General features: G+C 59.8%; 1 protein-coding gene across 1 annotated transcript in view; it reads left to right on the top strand.

Moving 5' to 3' along the window:
* The first annotated feature begins 8,831 nt into the window (after positions 1-8,831).
* The window catches only part of Fgd5 (FYVE, RhoGEF and PH domain containing 5), a 41,681-nt gene continuing 33,105 nt past the window's right edge, over positions 8,832-17,407 (top strand). Inside the window, exons 1-2 of the mRNA XM_090324019.1 lie at positions 8,832-8,945; positions 13,392-16,056. Of these exons, the coding sequence (XP_090180145.1) occupies positions 8,933-8,945; positions 13,392-16,056 (2,678 nt within the window). The 5' untranslated portion in view covers positions 8,832-8,932. The remainder of the gene's footprint in view (positions 8,946-13,391; positions 16,057-17,407) is intronic.

The raw sequence follows: 17,407 nt of genomic DNA, 5'->3' as shown, positions 1-17,407 counted from the left end.
ACAATAAAACACTGGAAACAACCTAAATGAGCAACAGCAGAGGAGTTACTTAGCCAGTCATGGTTTGTCGATTTCAGTGAATGGAATAGGAATTGAGACAGACTGGCATCCGTGCAAAGATGAGCAGACAGAGCAAGAGGAGAGGGATAGAACCACTGGTTCATGACCACAGAGGCATGCAGCGCTGGGCCAGCTGGACACTGTGAGGAGAAAGGTCCTTGGTCTTGGCCTCACACCACACTCTGCTTCTGCCTCAGGGAGCTCTGAGCAGCCATCCACCCGGACCAGAGGGTCGCTCTGCACATTTCCTCAGCCCTGCACCTCCAGACACAGGCATACTCAAGAAGCTGGGACAATAAAGTCACTTGTGCTGACAGACGAGGAGCCCAGGATGGTGGAACCAGCGGAGTGTGGGTACCAGGTGAGTCTCTCCCGAGTTGGAAAATGATGTTTCTTTGTTTTGAAGTGAGCTCACACATCCCCTTTGTCAAGGAAACTATAGAAGTGGGATTTGTAAGCCACAAATGAGTCCATCAAGGAAGCCCCCTTCCCCTCAGACGAAAAGGAAAACACATTTTGTTGTGGGCCCCCCAAAACAGTGGAAAAACTAAAACAAGGGAAAAGTCACCCACACTTTCTTTGTGGACCAGGGCCTGCACACTCCTAAGAAATAGGAGGCTGCGTGAGAAAAACATGTTTTCCTTACGCAGGATATCTGTAGAAGCCGCTGGAATCAATGATTGGGAAACGCAAAAATAATAAACTTCAGGCATGGTAAACACGACCCTTCTCTTTGGGTGAGGAAAACAAAGGCTGAGAGCAGGGGTCAGCACAGAGCAGCGGGCAGGTGTCGGCCGAGAGACCAAGGTGATGCCTGGAATGGTTCTGGGCAGGACAAGTGCCTTTCACAGGCTTAGTTACCCATCTGAACAGTGATGATCCTGTGTCCATCACAGGGCAGGGAGCTGGGGGCTGGACAGGCTGAGATGTTGCTGTCTGGGCATTTGGGTATGCAGGCCTGGCTTTGTGGGGAATGCCAGGGCTGGGGCCCAAGTGTGGAAGGACCAGTGGTGGTTTATAACCCCTCCATCTTCTCATAATGTTTGGAAATCGGTGTGTGTGTGTGTGTGTGTGTGTGTGTGTGTGTGTGTGTGTGTGTGTGTGTGCTGGAATTAGGGCTTGAACTCAGGGCCTGAGCACTGTTCCTTAGCTTTTTTGCTCAAAGTTGGCCCTCTAGCACTGAAGCCACCACTCCACTTCTACCTTTTTTTTCTAGCTAATTGGAGAACAAAGCCTCACAGAGTTCATTCTCCGGGCTGGCTTTGAACTGGAATTCTCAGATCTCCACTTTCAGAGTAGCTAGGATTACAGGCATGAGCTACTGGTGCCTGGCTAGAAATGCAAAACTTTTGGGGAAAAAAAAAAAAAGGCATTGTGTTGTCATTTTGCAGGAGGGCCCGCAAATGTTCTTTCTAGTTCTGACCCCATAGACTCTCCCAAGCTCTGGCGCAGAAGCAGCACTGATAAGTGAGCCTGAAATTGAGCATGAGAAGGGCCAAGAGGCATGGACGTCTCTATACAGGTCCTGCCCCAGCTACACCTGGCCACAGAAAGCCCTCCACCACCTCCAGGGACTGTGACCACTGCCATTTCCAAGGAAAGTAACTCCATTTGGTGGGAAGACCTGTATGAGGAGCTGGCTGTGGCCGGCTGGATCCCCTCACCTGCACAGGGGTTCGAATTCACCTCATGAGGTCCTGTGAGGCCATGTTCACTGCTCTGTCAACCTGCCAGGGACAATGGCTGCTGCACTGTCTAGTCAGTGAGTGCCACAGCAAATGTCACCTGCAAGATTCCCGTCCTGCCTGACAGCTGGTGAGTGCAGGTCTTTGTTCAAGGCTCGGTGGCCGTCACAGACATTGCTGTGTGCGGGCACTGAGCTTGGAGTCTTCTGATCTCTTCCTCCTCCTCCTGCCTGCCCTGAGTGTGCATGTGGGCAGATGCGACGGGGATGTAGGGAGGAAAAGCTTGACCGGGGGCTCTGGGGCTCGAAGCCCAGTGCCCAGCTATGTCCCCGATCCCAAGGCAAAGTCCCTCGTGTGATCTGCACACAGCCCCTGCTCCTGTCTGCACGGGCCTGCCCTCAGCAGTGCTCCTGTGAGCAGAGACCTCTGTGCTCTGGGCAGAGCCTGGAGCAGATGGACACTTTAATGGCGCCTGATTCTTTCCTTGGAGTGTCTGGGCATCAGGCAGAGGAGAGCCCCCATCAACTGATGGCGTCACAGTCACCTCTGCCAGCCCTCTCCGCACAACAGTATTAAGCTAATTAAGAAGATCTCCCCTGCAGCCAAGGCCCACAGGGAGGCAAAGCCCACTCCCAGCGGGGAGATAAATCAGGACAGCCCAGTGGCTCATGGAGGGGCCTCTCCTAAACCACCACCTTCCTGTGCTGTAGGAGGATTCAAGCCCACATGGCCTGTGTGGGGTCAGGAGTCCCCGCTGCCCCGGCCCCGACCCTGGGCATGGCAGGATGTGCCTATGTGCCCACTGTCTTCAGTGGGGCTGAGCCCCGGCTTCCGAGGAGGAGAACCCCAGACCCCCACCTTAGGGGAGGCCTTGGATTCACACTTAGCCTGCCCCGAAGGGCCCTCAGGTTGGGGTCCCACGTGTGGACTGTGCCCTTATGTGGTGCCTCGTAAGCCCCCAGAGGGTCAGGCACCTTTTCCTGTCACTGCTGTACACCAGGCCACTCCAGCGTGGGGAGGGGGGGAGGAAGCATCCCTCTGGTTTTATGAGGTTGTGTGTGGTTCCCTCCCTCAACCCCCCCCCCCACTCCAGCCCTCACCCCAGTGCACTCAGGCCCCGGGGACAATGAGAGTCTCCAGGGAGTGGCCTGGAACAGCCCCAGAGGCACACGGGGCAGGCCTGGCCTCCAGCCCAGGGCTGTTCGGAGCTGGTGGAACCATCCAGGGGCGGGCCTAATGGGAGGTGTTGAGGTCATTGGGCAGTGCCCTGCAGGGGACAGCAGGGTCAGCCCCTGTCACTTCCCCTGTCCCGAGGTGAGAGGTCTTGCTTTGCCATATACCTACCATGATGTGCCCCCACCGGCCCAAACCTCCAGGCCAAAGACTGGAACCTCCAAAACTGGGAGCCAAACCATACACCTTCTGTTAAGATGGTTACCTCAGGTGTTTATTCCAGTGGCAGAAAGTGGGTGTTTACAGCACCCAAAGATGTATTTGTTCTACCATAGGATTGCGTTTAGTCTTTGTTTCCAGCCCTCACTTCATCACCCTTGAGAGCTGGATGCTGGTATGAGCCCCAAATCACACCGTGGCTGCCGGTGTGCTCAGCTCATCACCGTGCTCTGCCAGGGAGAGGGGCGGCCAGCTCAGAGCAGGGGTCAGCTGGCTTAACCTGGCAGTGCCAGTCTCCACGATTTCAGTTGCCCTTGTCAACCACAGTCCAAAAGTATGAAATGGAAAATTCCAGATATAAACAATTCCTAAGTTTTAAATAACTTTTATTGCTGCCCATTGTCGTAATTGTTCTATTTTATTAGCAGTTATTGTTGCTAATCTCTAACCGTGCCTCACAAATCAGGGAAGACAAACGGTGGTAGAGATCCAGGGCTCTCCTTGGTTTTAGGCATGTGCTGCAGAACCTGAGGATGAGGGATTCACAGCAAAGTGGACGGGATGGTGTCGGGCAGCGTGAAAGCCGGGATGCAAGAGAGATGGGGGGATAGGATGGGGCTCAGGGAAGCCTCTTGAGTGGCAACACTGGAGACCTGACTGGGGGAGGAGCAGCCCAGACATTTGAAAATTTGGAAAGGAGGGTTTGTTTGTTTGTTTGTTTTTGTGGTTCATGGGGCTTGAACTCTGGGCCTGGGCGCTGTCCCTGAGCTCTTCAGCTCAAGGCTACCACCCTACCTTTGAGCCAATCCCCACTTCCCATTTTCTAGAGGTTAATTGGAGATAAGAGTTCCAGGTCCTTTTGTGCCCGGGCTGGCTTTGAACCCTGATCCTCAGATCTCAGCCTCCTGAGCAGCTAGGATGACAAGCGAGAGCCATCTGGCCCTGCCCGGCTAGAAAGGAGCTTTCTAGGGAGGGGTAGTTGCAGGTGCAAAGCCTGGGCCTGGGGGAACCAGGCAGGCTGTGTGTGGAAAGGAAGGCCTGTGTGGCTGTACCCAGCAAAGAGAGGATAGGGGCTCAAGGGGACACAGCCTGGGTTCCTGGGAACGCCAGCAGCTGTTTCTCCACAGTGATGGCTGAAGTGCTGTGTGCGTCTTCCTCCCTGAGGCCCTTGGACTTGGGCGTCAGAGCAGGGGGAAGGCTGGGCTCTGAGCAGGGGCAATACTAGGGCGCAGGCCACTGAGTCTTACCTCCATCCTCCAGCACAACACGTGACCTGCTTAGGGTTCGGAGGGCAGCTGGGCACAGTCACTCAGCAAAGCCCCCTTTGCCCTGAAAAATCCCAGACACACAAAAACCTCTTCTACGGTGCTGGGGTCAGAGCCCTAAACATGCAAATTAGGGTGCACCCTGTCCCTGGCCCCCAAAGGTCCTCACGATCAGGATAAGACTCCCCCGTCCTCCACCATCTTGCTGTCCACTGTCCCCCCATCCTCCTCCGTCTTGTCGCCCACTGTCCCCTTGTCCTCCTGGCATTTTGGCAGGATGGACTTTCCTCCATTACCAGAGCCATAGCCCCTGACGGTATTCCATGAACTCTTTGCGCAGACCTCGGGTCTGGGCTGAATTCAAGGAGCCTAGAGACAGGCTGGGGAAAAGCAGGAACAGGTCTGTGGAAAGGACTTGGGACAGTGCCCTGTGGCCCGTGAGGCAGCCACTCCTGTCACCAGATTTCACAGGTAGAGAACTGAGCTCACAGGTAGGCCCTATGCTTGAGGTATGCAGCTGGCAAGGGGCTGGCATGGAAACCGAGCCCCTGCTGCCAGCCTCCCATGGCACTTGCGGCTGGGCCTTCATCCCCTGTGTTGACCTCAGTGCTGTCACTCATCCCGGCCTCTCCCTTGGAATGGTGGGACGCTTGGGGACAGTGGCCATAGCCAACACTCAAGTTGGTGAGAAGAAGCTCCAAGCTTGGCCTGCCCGGGAAGGGTTAATGTGGCCTCTTTGTCCTGTGGTTGCCATGGGGACAGTTCCTGCCCTTCAGGAAGCAGGGAGAGCAGTTTCCTGTTTTGAAGAAAGCTGAGGGCTGTTTTCCTCAATCCGCCTGCTCAGAGTAGGGCAGGAAGCCCGGGCCCTGGCCGCCCTGCTGCTGGTGTGTGTCGAAGCTGTGCCCACACCCAGCTGGCCAGGAGGGGTCCGAGTGGAAATGGAGCCTCGGGGAAAAAGCCCAGCCAGCCAGCCAAAGGGGAAAAAAAAAGGCCTGGCCGGAAGGGGGTGGCCACTTCCTCCACAGACCTCGAATCCCACCCAGCGATAAAGACTCCACGCTGGCCCTGCCCCGCCCGACGCCCCTCCCCGGGCTCAGCCCTTCCTTGGAGAGTTCAGGCAGTTGGACAAAGGCGACCAAGTCTCCTGCCCACTCCCCTGCCTGCACATACCCCACCCTGGACACTTGAGATGAGTAGGCTTAGCCCTCTTTCCATGGCCTCCTTGCCTCTGAGGAGTTGAAGCCCACCACGCCTGGCAGCCTGCCCAGCGTGCCTCTGACCCCGGAAGAGCACTCATGAGTGGAGGCCTGGTTGGCCTGTGGCGCTTCTCTCACGGGGCCATTTCACCTCCACGTCCACCCTTGGATGGCCAAAGTCTGGTTTTCCTTCATGCGTTGAGGAGAAAACTGGCGCAGAGAGCAAGGTGGCTTCCCCAAGGCCAGGGCCAGTGACTGGTGAGGCTGGGGGCCCCAGGACAGAGCGGGCCCACCTGATATCCCACCAAAGGGAGGAAGGGAGGCCTGACCAAACCCTGTCCCAGGCCATTATCTGCTTTGCTTGGTCTGGGAAGGGAAGGCCACTTAATGGCCTCGGCACATCTAAGCCCGAGGCCCATGCGGTCCAGTCCCCCCGCGGGGCAGCAGGCAGGGAAGGGCCCCTTCCCGAGGGCAGCTTGTCCGGTGGCAAAGGCAGACCTGGTCAGCATAGGCGGTGTGGGATGCAGAGGTGGCAGCGGTGGAGGCCGGAAGGAAAGGCTCTGACTTGGCAGGAAACAAGGCTGCTGTCACCTCCTTCTGAGCTGGGGCAGGAAGCACAGCCCTGGCCTGGTCCCATGTCTCCTGGGGGACTTCTGCATTGTCCTTCCCTCTACTCCTGACTCTGCCACCCAGTATGCAGATGGTGGTCACTAAGGGCTTTTTTCTGGCCCTTTTCTGTTTTGATGGTGAGGATGCTGTGTCCCAGCTCTTGGTGAGTTCAGTTTGTAAGCATCTGCTAAGTACCAGTGACATTCTAGACACTTAAATGGCAATGTCACTTACTGAGCACTTGCCAGGGAGAAAGCTGACCACAGAACCAGTGTCCAGTGCCTGGCACAAGGTCTGTGGAACACAGGAGTGAGAAATAATGCCTTCCCCCTGGGTTGGTTGAATGGATTAAATCATACAGAACATTTACCAAATGAACAAAATAAGCACTTAGCAAATATTAGGCTTGACTTGCAAGTGGGGAAACTGAGGCACAGTGCGTGAGCCAGGGTCACCCCTCCCAGAGTTAACCTGGTTCCTGGCTGCCATGTTGCAGTGCCCATCTGGGAGGTTTGGCACAGAACTGGGGTACTGGTTAGTTTCTGGAGGATGGAGTTTTGGGCATTAGTTGAACACTTTGTTAGAACTTCAGACAGGAATGGGGTGCTAGATTTGGGGTGCCATGAGCCTCAACTCCTGCAAAGACAGTAAACACCAGAGCTGTTTGCTCCTTGGAAAATGGAAGGGTCCAGGAAAGGGTGGCTGTCCCATGGAGAGAGCAGGGGCTGAGGACAGTGGGACGCTGGAGGGGAGAGAAGACTCTGTGCTCCTATTCCTGCTCTGAGGAACTGATGGCGCTCAGACTGGTACTTGGCAATTTATAAAGAAGGGACTGAGAGAGGAAAAGCCACAGCAAAGGAAGGGACTTCTGTTACTGCAGGAGGCATCAGTGGATGGAGGGGACGGGGTCCTGCCTGGGCCGAACGGGCCTTGGTTTTCCTGTCCGGGAAATGGGCATATGATCATGAATTCCGGGAAAGAATGCCTGTGGAGAAGGCCAGGAACAGCAGCCACGCCGTCCAGGCCTTCCAGGGTATGTGAGTCACCCGCTCGAATCCCGTGAGGGTTCTCTAGGTCCAGACATCCAGTAAAGCCATCCAGTCTTTCACATCCATTTCCTTCCGTAAGGAAAAACAAAGGAACGAGAGCAGTGTCTCCACAGACATCGCTCCACGGCGTCCTGTCTGTCGTTTCAGCTGAGCAAGTTCTGACCTGTGTTTTTCCCGACTGGCCTTGGTGCTGTGATCTTGCAAGCAGCCGCAGAGCCGTGAGCTGTCTGCGCCCAGCTAGCACAACTGGTAGACCTCACTCGTTCTTCCATGAGGGGCCGCTAGGTCATTTGGCTTTTCTGGCTGATTCTCAGAAACAAACTTACTTAGGAAAAAAATCAGAACCAGCTGTTCTCTGCTGGCCCTGGACGGGAACCCTCTTCCTTCCCTCTCCGAGATGCTGGATCACAGGCCACACCCAGCTTGTTTGAGATAGGGTGTTGAACCTGCACCCTCCCATCTGCAGCTCCCATGTAGCGGGGATTACAAGTGTGAGCCCACACGTATTTTCTCTCTACATTAACTAGTGCACTTATCCCTTCATTCACGTGTACCCACCTTGAAGCACCCTGTCCTGGACCTGCAGCATCTCTCTCCTCCCTCACCATTCCCTGCCCCTGTGCTGCACCACCGGCACTGCACCCCTTGAAGTCCACCCTAGGTCAAGCCAGACTTTTGTTGGGGGGTGGGGTGGGGGGTCGTGGGGCATGAACTCTGGGCCTGGGCGCTGTTCCTGAGCTGCTCAGCTCAATTACTGCCCTACCACTAGAGCCTCAGTGCCACTTCTGGAGAGTCTCATGGCCTTTACTGCCTGGACTGGCTTCAACCTGTGATGCTGGGGTCTCAGGATGACAGGCGACCCCGGCCCCTCCCCGGCCCCCCCCCTCCCCAGGTAGCAGGCGGCCCTGCGCGGTGGCTCTCCCTCCCTCCCTCCGCTGTGCTGTCCGCACTCTGTCCTTGGGGACCTGCCCACCAGCACTGTCTGGGGGCGCCCTGGAGATCCCGCCCCGGGACGCCATCCACCCCGTGGGACCTGTTGTCCCACACTGGTGTCCCCGCAGGTCCGGTGGGGCAGGCGCAGAAAGTCCCCGGCCGGCGGCGGCGGCCTGGCACGCAGGGCCTGGGTCTGAGGATCGCGGTTCGAAAGCAGCCTTGGCAGGAAGGTCTGTGCGGAGCCAGGCGTGGAGCCGTGGCTCAGGTGGTGGAGCGCCAGCCCCGGGCCTCGGGACCACACCGACGGCGGGGAGGGGGGGAGGGGGGCCGGGAGGGGGCGGGGTCCGCCCCCCCCCCCGCCCCCCAGACCCCGCCCCAGGCCCGCGCGCCCTCGCCCCGCCCCCCCGCGCGGGCTCCTCCCCCTCCGCCCCGCCCCGCGCCGCCGCGCCCCCCCGCCCTGCGCGCCGCGCGGACTCCGGTCTGGACGCCGCGCCGCCGCCGCGCCCCCGCCCGGCCCGCCCGCCGCGCCCCGCCCCGCCCGCGCCCCGAGCCCCGCGCCCACTGGCCGTGCGCGCCGCGCCGCCGAGAGCTGCGCCCGGGGAGGGGCGGGGCGCGGCCGGGGTGGGGGGGCTGCGGGCCCCGCGGGGCGCCGTGAGCGCGGCGGCGGGCGGCGGACTCGCGCCGGACCGACGGACGCCCGGACGGACGCGGCGACCGCGGCCCCGGGCCCTGCGCGCCGGAAGATGAACCGCGCAGGTAGGAGCCGCGCGCCCCCCGCTCGCTCGCCGCGGGCCGGGCCGGGGCGCCGTCGTGGCGAGGTCGGGGCCCCGTCGCCCCGTGCGCCCCGGCCCTTTGGTGCCCGCGCGGGCGCCCGTCTCCCCGCGTGGCGAGGACCTGGGAAGCTCGGGGTGGGGTCCAACGCCGGGGGGACCCCGGGGACCCGAGCCCTCCCCGGGCGGGCGCCGCCGCCGTCCTCCCCGTCGGGGGTTCCCGGCCCGAAAGTTCCCCGGGACTTGGTTTGCCGCCCGCCCGCGCCGGCGCCGGGCCCGTCCGCTCCCCCGAGCCCCGGGCGGGTCCCCAGCCCCGCGCCCCGCACGCACTCCCGGGGTCCGGGCGCTGCTCCGTGCGGGTGAGGGCGCATCCGCCCGGGGTCCCGCGCGCGGCCGTGGGGTCCCCGAGCCGGCTCGGGCTTCCGCCCCTCCTGATGAACCTCGCCGGGAACAATGGTGGGAGCCCGGCCGGCTTCCTGCCCCGCGGCCCCGCGCCAGCCCCCTGCCCGCGTGGATCTTCCGTGGCCGCCTTTGTCTGGAGGATGGGGAGATTGGGTGTCAGCGGGCGCAGCAAGCGAGGCAAACTTTCCAGGCCTTCGCCTGCATCAACTTGGCGCCCCCAGAAAGCTGGGGCGGGAGCCGGGGCTGCTGTCCACGCCGTGCCATGGGAAGAGCCAGCGACTCTGGTGTGGCACAGGGAAGGCGGGCGATGGATTCCCATAGCCATTTTAATTCTGTCCAACTTCTCGGTACCTGTGTGTGTGCGGTGGGGGAATGTGACATCTCTTCCATTCCACCAAGAAGTCACCAGGCTCCAGAATCACACAGCCAGTGTGTGGCCAGCCTGGCGCTGGAGCCCAGGTCTTTTTGAGCCCGGGTGGCTCGCCCAGGCCTAAGCCCTCCGGCTGCGTCCCCGGGAAGTGCCCTTCCGTGGGTCACTGGGCCAGCGTAACACCAGCCTCATTAGAAATCACCGAGCTCAGACATTCCAGAGGGTGCCCGGAACGGGAGTTCAATTAAGAGGCAGTGGGAAGGTGAAGGTAGAAGGTAATTACTCTGCCAACATATGGCTTTGAGCTCCACAGAGAGTTCAGCAGTCCACAGCTGAACCAGGCGTGAGGCGCCGTAGGGGTGTGGAAGCTGCCCTTGTGGTCAGCCTGGGCACAGCAGATGGACCATTGGGGTCTCTTCCTCTCACCATGGGGTAGTTGAAGCCCCAGAGGGGGCTTGCTCAAGATCGCACCTCCAGTCAGTGACTGAGCCAGGAAAATGGGTCAGAACTCCAACTATCCCTGTCCAGTGCTCCCCCAGGACCCGCCATCTGAGCTTCTGCAGAGATAGGGAGCAGGGATTGTGGAGGTGTGAGGGACACATATTTAATCAGCACGGAGAGAGCAGATGCAGACTGGTACCCAAACACGGGCCTGGGATGATTTCACCATTCCCAGAGGCTGCTAACCGTTTCTGTGACTGCAGCTTCCCCAGTGCCAGGTTAGCTCCTGTCCTCTTGGTGAAAAGGTCTTCTGCATGCAACGTATCCCCAGGTGTAGCAAACTGCCCTTGGGGCCTGAACGGTGCAAATGCAGAGAGGGAAGGGTCCAACCTGCAGGGGGAGAGAAGGTTCCAGAGGAACTGTGCTGCAGAAGGGCCCCAGCTACATCCGTGCAGGAAGCTAAGCTTAACCCAGAAGAGTAAAGCTCAGTGCTGACTTGCCCAATAATCTCTGCCTCCCAACGGCAAAGTTCTACCAGCCGGGCTGTGCCACATTCTCTCAGGCTCCTGCAACTGTATTTCCATCCTGGCTGCTCCCTCCTTCTGGAGTGCTCCATCTCCTCCTGGAGTGCTCCCTCCCCTCATCTCGGAATGTTCTATCCTCTTCTGGAGTGCATCATCTCTTCCTCCTGGAGTGCTCCCTCCCCTCCATCTTGAAGTGTTCCATCTTCTGGAATGCTCCCTCCCCTTCTCCTGGAGTACTCCCTCTATTCTTGGAGTGCTCCATTTTCCTCCTGTGCTGCTCCATCTCCTCCTAGAGTGCTCTGTCTTCAGCCCCTTCCTCTGGCCTGTGTGTCAGTCCCACCTGACTCCAGAGTTTTCCATAGGAGTGCGGTCCCCCCGCCCCCCCGCCGCCCCCTCTGCAGGCAGGAAGATGGAGGATGTCCTCTGCTATCTTGCCTGTTCTTCGCGGGCCTCCCGGGCTCCATTCTCTCCGCGTTCTCGCACTGATCTCCCCGAGTCTGTGCCTTGAGTCCCATCTCCATGGTGGCCGTCTGCCTGCACACTTCTCCCGTGCCTGCTGACCTCTGCACACGGGTGTGTGAAGGTTGTCCACCTGGACCTGGACTGACTGAAATCCTGGCTTTCCTTCCCCACGCCTGCCACCTGTGCCATCTCAGGCAGCTTGGTGTAACTTGACCTCTCTAGATGCTCGGCGACATCTTTGGCTTTTTCTTCTACTATGTTCCATGTCCAAACTGAGCCAGTCCCTCAACTCCGGAACTGGACTCTTGTCACCCGGGCCTGGCCCAGGCTCCATTGCCTGCGGGTGTCTCCCTGCCTGCTTCCCCGGCAGTGTGTGCTGCTGTCACCCCGCTCTCTCACCTTCCCTCCAACTTTGCTCTAATGTCCTCTCCACTTGTTAGGGTCACTGTGTTTGGAGTTGTCAGCTACAAGTGATGTGTCATTTATGTACACTTGTCCTTTCTCTCCCGCCAGCTTTCCATGTGACATTCCTGGGGACAGCATTTTAATTTCATTTATGGATGTGTCCCAAGACTCTAGATGAGGACTTGATACATAGTCGGTGCCCAATAAATGCTTATTTACGAGAATTAGACTATTTACCAGAAGTAGACTACTGGACTTTTTTTTTTTTTTGGTCTGGGCCAGCCTTGAACCTTGATCCTCAAGTCCTTAGCTTCCTGAGTGGCTGGGATTCATTCCAGGCACAAACCACTAGTGCTCAGCTGAACAGGAACAAGTTAAAGCTAGCTATTTGCCTTAGGATCCTTGCTAATGAGCCCCAGACTCAGCTATATATCAGCCTGCCACCTGACTAGTTGGGCTTTGTTTCCCTGCCTCAGATTCTCTGCGTTCCCCTCTTCTCTGCCTCACTGCATGCCCCGTGCTTGATCTCCACTATAGAGGAAATGCTTGACCGTGTCAGCAGGCAGGCAGAGGGTCAGGTGACTGGAGCAGGAAGCAGAGCCCAGGCTCTTGCCAGGCACTGCTGAGGTAAGCTCTTTGTGGTGTCTCAGTTTCCCCAGCTTTCAGTGACAGGTCCGACAAGGCTTTTCTGCCACCAGCCTGCCGCAGCCTTCCACCCAGGGTACTCAGATGGGCTTCAGTGGGAAAGGCATTTTCTTGCTGGATCACGCCTCACCCACGGTAACCTTTCCCAAGGAGCCAGTCCCACAAATCAATAGCTTGATTGGATGAAGGATGGGGTGGGGGTGGGGCAAGGCAGACACTCATTTTTCATGGCCTCCAGTGGTGTCTTGGTGTGGAATGCCACCTGTGTGGATGAGAAATGAGAGCCCCGCCTTCAAAGAGCAAATCTGTGCCAGCCTGACCCCGGGTGCAGAGAGCCAGTGTGCCTGCCTTGAATACCTCACTGAGTGCTGCCGGCTGGGTACCAGCGGCAGGCAGTGGTGGGGGCCTCGCTGAGTGGTGAAAGCCAAGGCCCCGTCAGTAGCTGTGCCTGTGAGAAGGCTCCAAGAAGCAGTTTGATTTCATTGTCAATGAGCGTAACTTTCAGCTCCTTTAGAGTAGTGCTTGCATTGTGCCCATTTTACAGATGAGGAAAGTGAGGGCCTGTTCCATTACTGGCAAACCCAGGCTTTCTTACTGTAAACCTAGAACAACTAAGGATTATATTTTTAAGCTCCAACTTCATGTTTTTTCACTAACGTGAGGAGAGTTTTTTACACCAGGATCTTCTTGACCGCCCACAGAAACAGCTGCAAAGCTGTGAGGTCTCAGGGCTCCTCTGGTGCCAGTGCTGGGCAAGGATGGTGACCATAGGGGTGGGTGGGGGGCTTTCAAGTCTTCCATAGCGTTTTGTGGCTCTGGAGCCCAGCTCGTTTCCGGCACCTCCACGGCGCTGTCCCAATGGCACAGTCCCACAGTCTCCTTGATGTCGGCCACTGAAGCACAGAAAGAGCTTACTGGGTGGCTGTGGGCAGCAGTGGACACTCAGGAATCACCGTGGCCCCCTGTGTGGCCTCTGGTCGGCAGGATGGGCGTGGAAGGCCACTTGTTTGTATACAGTGGCTGCAGTGGGCCGCTGAGGGCGTTTTCTGGCTGTGGGGAGGGAAGACGTGGCCCCCACAATCTGGGGAGCAGTGTCCGTGCTCCGTGTAGGGCGATCTGTAGGTGGCTGGAACGGAGTCGGCTAATTAACTCCTCCCTCCTTCTCTCTGCTTTCATTCTTTAGATTCACCCAAACCTCCAGTGGCTCCCAAGCCCAAGACTGCCAGCCCACACACGCCTGTGACTGTCCCCAAATTCTCTGCCTCACCCAGGCCTGAGAGCCTGGGAAGTCCCAGCTCCATGTCCAGGGGACCAAAGCCCCCCATCGCCCCCAAGCCCAGGCTGGCCGCCCCGGGCGAGTGCAGAGCCGGCATCCACGTGAACAGCTTTCTCACCAAATGCAGCAACGGGAGGCTGCTGTGTGCAGACGGGGCGCCGCCACCCCCGGGGCAGCGTGCCGACAATGACGAGGACTGCATCATGGTCCCCAGAGCCCCGGGGAGAGAGGACTCAGACGGTGAAGAGCCTGCGGGGCCTGCTGCTGCCGACCAGGACGAGGATGCAGAGGCAGGAGGCCGGGAGGGAGGCACAGAGGGGTCGGACGCTAACAGCAGCCCAGCGTCCTCTGCCACCCCTGCTGGAGAGGCACCCGGCTGGGAGGGGGAGGAAGACACCAGCCATGTCCCTGAGTGCGGGGAGGAAGGCACAGAGGAGCCGCTGTCCTCCAGTGAGGACAGCCTGGAGGACGAGGGAGAGGCCTCGCAGGGCCGGATCATTCTAACCGACATCCACACAGAGGTTCCTGGAGGCTCCCCTGAGGAGCTGGGGCTCCCCGAGGTCCCCGGGGAGGCAGAGGAGGATGGTGAGGAAGACTGTGTAGACACGGAGCCCGGGGGGCCCTGCGGGGAAGTGGATTTCGACTCGTCCATGCAGGATGTGGATGAAATCTGTGAGGAGCAAGAGGAGGAGCCCCCCGAGGAGAAGGAGGAGCCCCCCGAGGAGAAGGAGGAGCCCCCTGAAGAGAAGGAGGAGCCCCCTGAAGAGAAGGAGGAGGAGCCCCCCGAGGAGGAGGAGGAGCCCCCTGAAGAGAAGGAGGAGCCCCCCGAGGAAGAGGAGGAGCCCCCCGAGGAGGAGGAGGAGGAGCCCCCCGAGGAGGAGGAGGAGCTCCTGGAGGAGGAGCAGGCCGCTGACACCCCGCAGGTGGAGACAGTCCCCGATGACCCCGGAGCCTCTGGGGAGGGGGGCGAGGACGCCCCCGGCCGTGGGGAGCAGGTTGACCAAGAGGAAGCAGCTGCCCGCCACGAGGAAAGGCCCCAGGGAGACATGGCCGCCGCCGCCGGCGGGGAGGACGGGGAGGACGGGTGCCACATCATCCCCTTCGAGAGCGAGAGCGACAGCGCAGAGGACTTGGTGCCCTCGCTGGCGGGGAGTCCCTATCATTTCTTCCCCACCGAGAGCACCTCCTTCAGTAGCCAGAGTGGCCCCATTTCTGAGCCAGCACAAGGGGAGGGGGCACCGGCCCCGGGGGTCCGCATGGCCACCGTCCCGGAGGCTGGGGCTCCCCGTGGCTGCTGTGACATCCTGCAGCGGGCGCCCGCCGCCCACGTGGTCATGCTGGAGGACGAGGACGCCAGGGACTGCTCGCTGAGCAACCCCTACGTGACGTGCCTGGCCGACCCCGGAGGGGGCCGAGGCGAGGGGGACCCAGGCGCTGAGGATGGCCTGACCCCCCCTGACAGGAGGAGCACTGCCGCCAGGGCTCGGCCACACTCTGGGAAGGCGGCAGGCCACGTCCCAGAGACTGTTCCAGAAGAAATGGGGCCCGACGGTGGCTCCGCGGCCACAAGCAAGGCAGGTGCCCAGGAGGAAGCCGGGGAGCCGGCGGCGGCGGCCGAGGGGAGGGCCCTGGACACCGGCCGGGCCGTGCCCCTGCCAGCCAAGCCCAGGGCCTTCACGTTGTACCCACGCTCCTTCTCCGTGGAGGGCCGGGAGTTGCCTCTGCCCCTGTACCGAGAGCCCGTGGGGGCCGGGCTGGAGGAGCTCCGCATCAAGAGGAAAGACGACAACCTGTCCTTGCCCTGTGTCGTCAGCTCTTCCGGAAGCTTCTCCCAGAGGAACCACCTTCCGTCCAGCGGCACCTCCACCCCGTCCTCCGTGGCCGACATCCCGCCCCCCTTCGACCTGGCCTGCGTCACCAGGCGGCCCATCACCAAGAGCTCGCCCTCGCTCCTCACCGACGGCGACTCCCCCGACAAGGCCGCCAAGAAGAAGAAGTCCTCCTTCAAGCGCTTCCTGGAGCTCACCTTCCGGAAGAAGACGGAGAGCAAGGCCCACGGTGAGGCCCACGTGTCTTCCTCCAGGTCCTCGTCCGAGTCCAGCTACCACGGGCCGGCCCGGATCCTGGAGATAGACCGGAGAAGCCTCAGCAACTCCCCCCAGCTCAAGTCCCGGGCCGGCAAGCTCCGGGCCTCCGAATCCCCGTCCTCCCTCATCTTCTACCGAGATGGCAAGCGGAGAGGGGTCCCCTTCAGCCGGACGGTGTCCAGGGTGGAGTCCTTCGAGGACCGCTTGCGGCCTCCCTTCCTGCCCCTGCCGCTCACCAAGCCTCGCTCCATTTCCTTCCCCAATGCCGACACTTCTGACTACGAGAACATTCCAGCCATGAACTCGGACTATGAAAACATCCAGATCCCGCCACGGCGGCCGGCGAGGGCTGGCACCTTCACCAAGCTCTTCCAAGACCAGAGCAGGGCCCTGTCCACGGCCAACGAGAATGACGGCTACGTGGACATGAGCAGCTTCAACGCTTTCGAGAGCAGACAGCAGAGCCCGGAGCAGGAAGCGGAGAGGTATGGGGGCCGGGCTCGTGCTTGGGTGGCTAATGTTACAGTGGAGGGGCAGTGGAGGCGCAGGCAGAATCTCAGGCGCCTTGCTGTGTGGTTTGGGGTACGTGGCTGCACCTCTTTGAGCCTCAGTTTTTCTCCTCATGAAATGGACCTCATGCTGTCACAGCACGGCAGAATCTGGAATTGCCCAGACGGACATGGTTGTGGTTCTGGTGGGTGGCTTTGCTGCTCTCCGATGGGAAAGTACTAGGAGACTGCTCTGGCATGTGGCCAAACTAAATACCTCTCCCCTGGAGGAAGATACCCCTGCGTGGAGCTGGGTACCTCTCGTTGTGTGATCAGGCACCGCCCTCCACGGGGAGCTGGAGAGGAAGGCGATTGAATGGGTTTGAAGAGCTGGCAGTGCGTGCCTCGAGCTCAGTTTCTGAATGGAAGTCTTTAAGAGATGTCATCTACAGTGGGAATGCAACACTGGGGTTATTGAGAGTTGTCGCTCACGCAGGTGTGGGGGTGTTTTCCTGCCTGTCAGTGTTTGTGGGTGCAGCCTCGGGGGTGGGGGATGCAGTTCTCCCCGGCCCTTGAAGAGGAGCCCTCAGATTCTCCCCCCATTTGGGGAGTCCTAGTGGACTCACCCTGCCTCTCCAGGAGCCACCGTGAGCTAGGTGGGGGGCACGACCCCAGGCGTTCGCTGGTCTACACCCTAGTCTTCGGCCTTCTACCCCAGGTCTGGGTGAGGGATTATTAGTTCTTTCTTGAGGAGAAGCTATGCTTGCCTGAGCAGGGGTGGACGCCCCTTGGCCTGAGGGATGGGCTGTGGAGGAACGGGGCAGAGCCCGGATCTGGTAAGGTTGTGTCCTGGTGGCTGCAAGTCTTAGTGGTTAAACAAAAGGCCTCCTGCCCAGATTACCAGGATACTAAGAGAGCAAGACGAATGGAAACCAGGACAGGCCTTGTGTCTTGACTGCCCCGGGCTGGGTACTCTCCGTGCTCCCTGCTTTAGCTGGCTCCATGCAGCTGCCTGGTGCTCGTCCTTGGCTCTGGCTGACTGAACCCAAAGCATGGCCGGGCCAGGCTCACTGAGCCACATCTCCGTTTCCTCTGTCTGTATCCTCTTGCATACCAGTTCATCAGGGAGCCAAACTTGCTTCCTCTTCCTACGTGTGATGGCGGGATGGGAGATAGGCGAGCCAGGGGTGGGGACTGCCCTCTCACTGACTGGGCAGGTCTGGGCACAGGCAGCTGGAAAGGGAGAAGTGGCCGCTGGTGGGGCTGAAAGGAGCTTTGAGTGTGGAGACTGCGGGCCAAGTCGCTGAGGTGGAGGCGGGAGGGACTGGAGGACTGGAGGAGGGAGGCT

This window comes from Megascapheus bottae, chromosome 33 (genome assembly GCF_031878675.1).
Source record: "Megascapheus bottae isolate mThoBot1 chromosome 33, mThoBot2.hap1, whole genome shotgun sequence".
NCBI classification, from domain to species: domain Eukaryota; kingdom Metazoa; phylum Chordata; class Mammalia; order Rodentia; family Geomyidae; genus Megascapheus; species Megascapheus bottae.
This window is presented reverse-complemented; position numbering and strand designations above follow the sequence as displayed.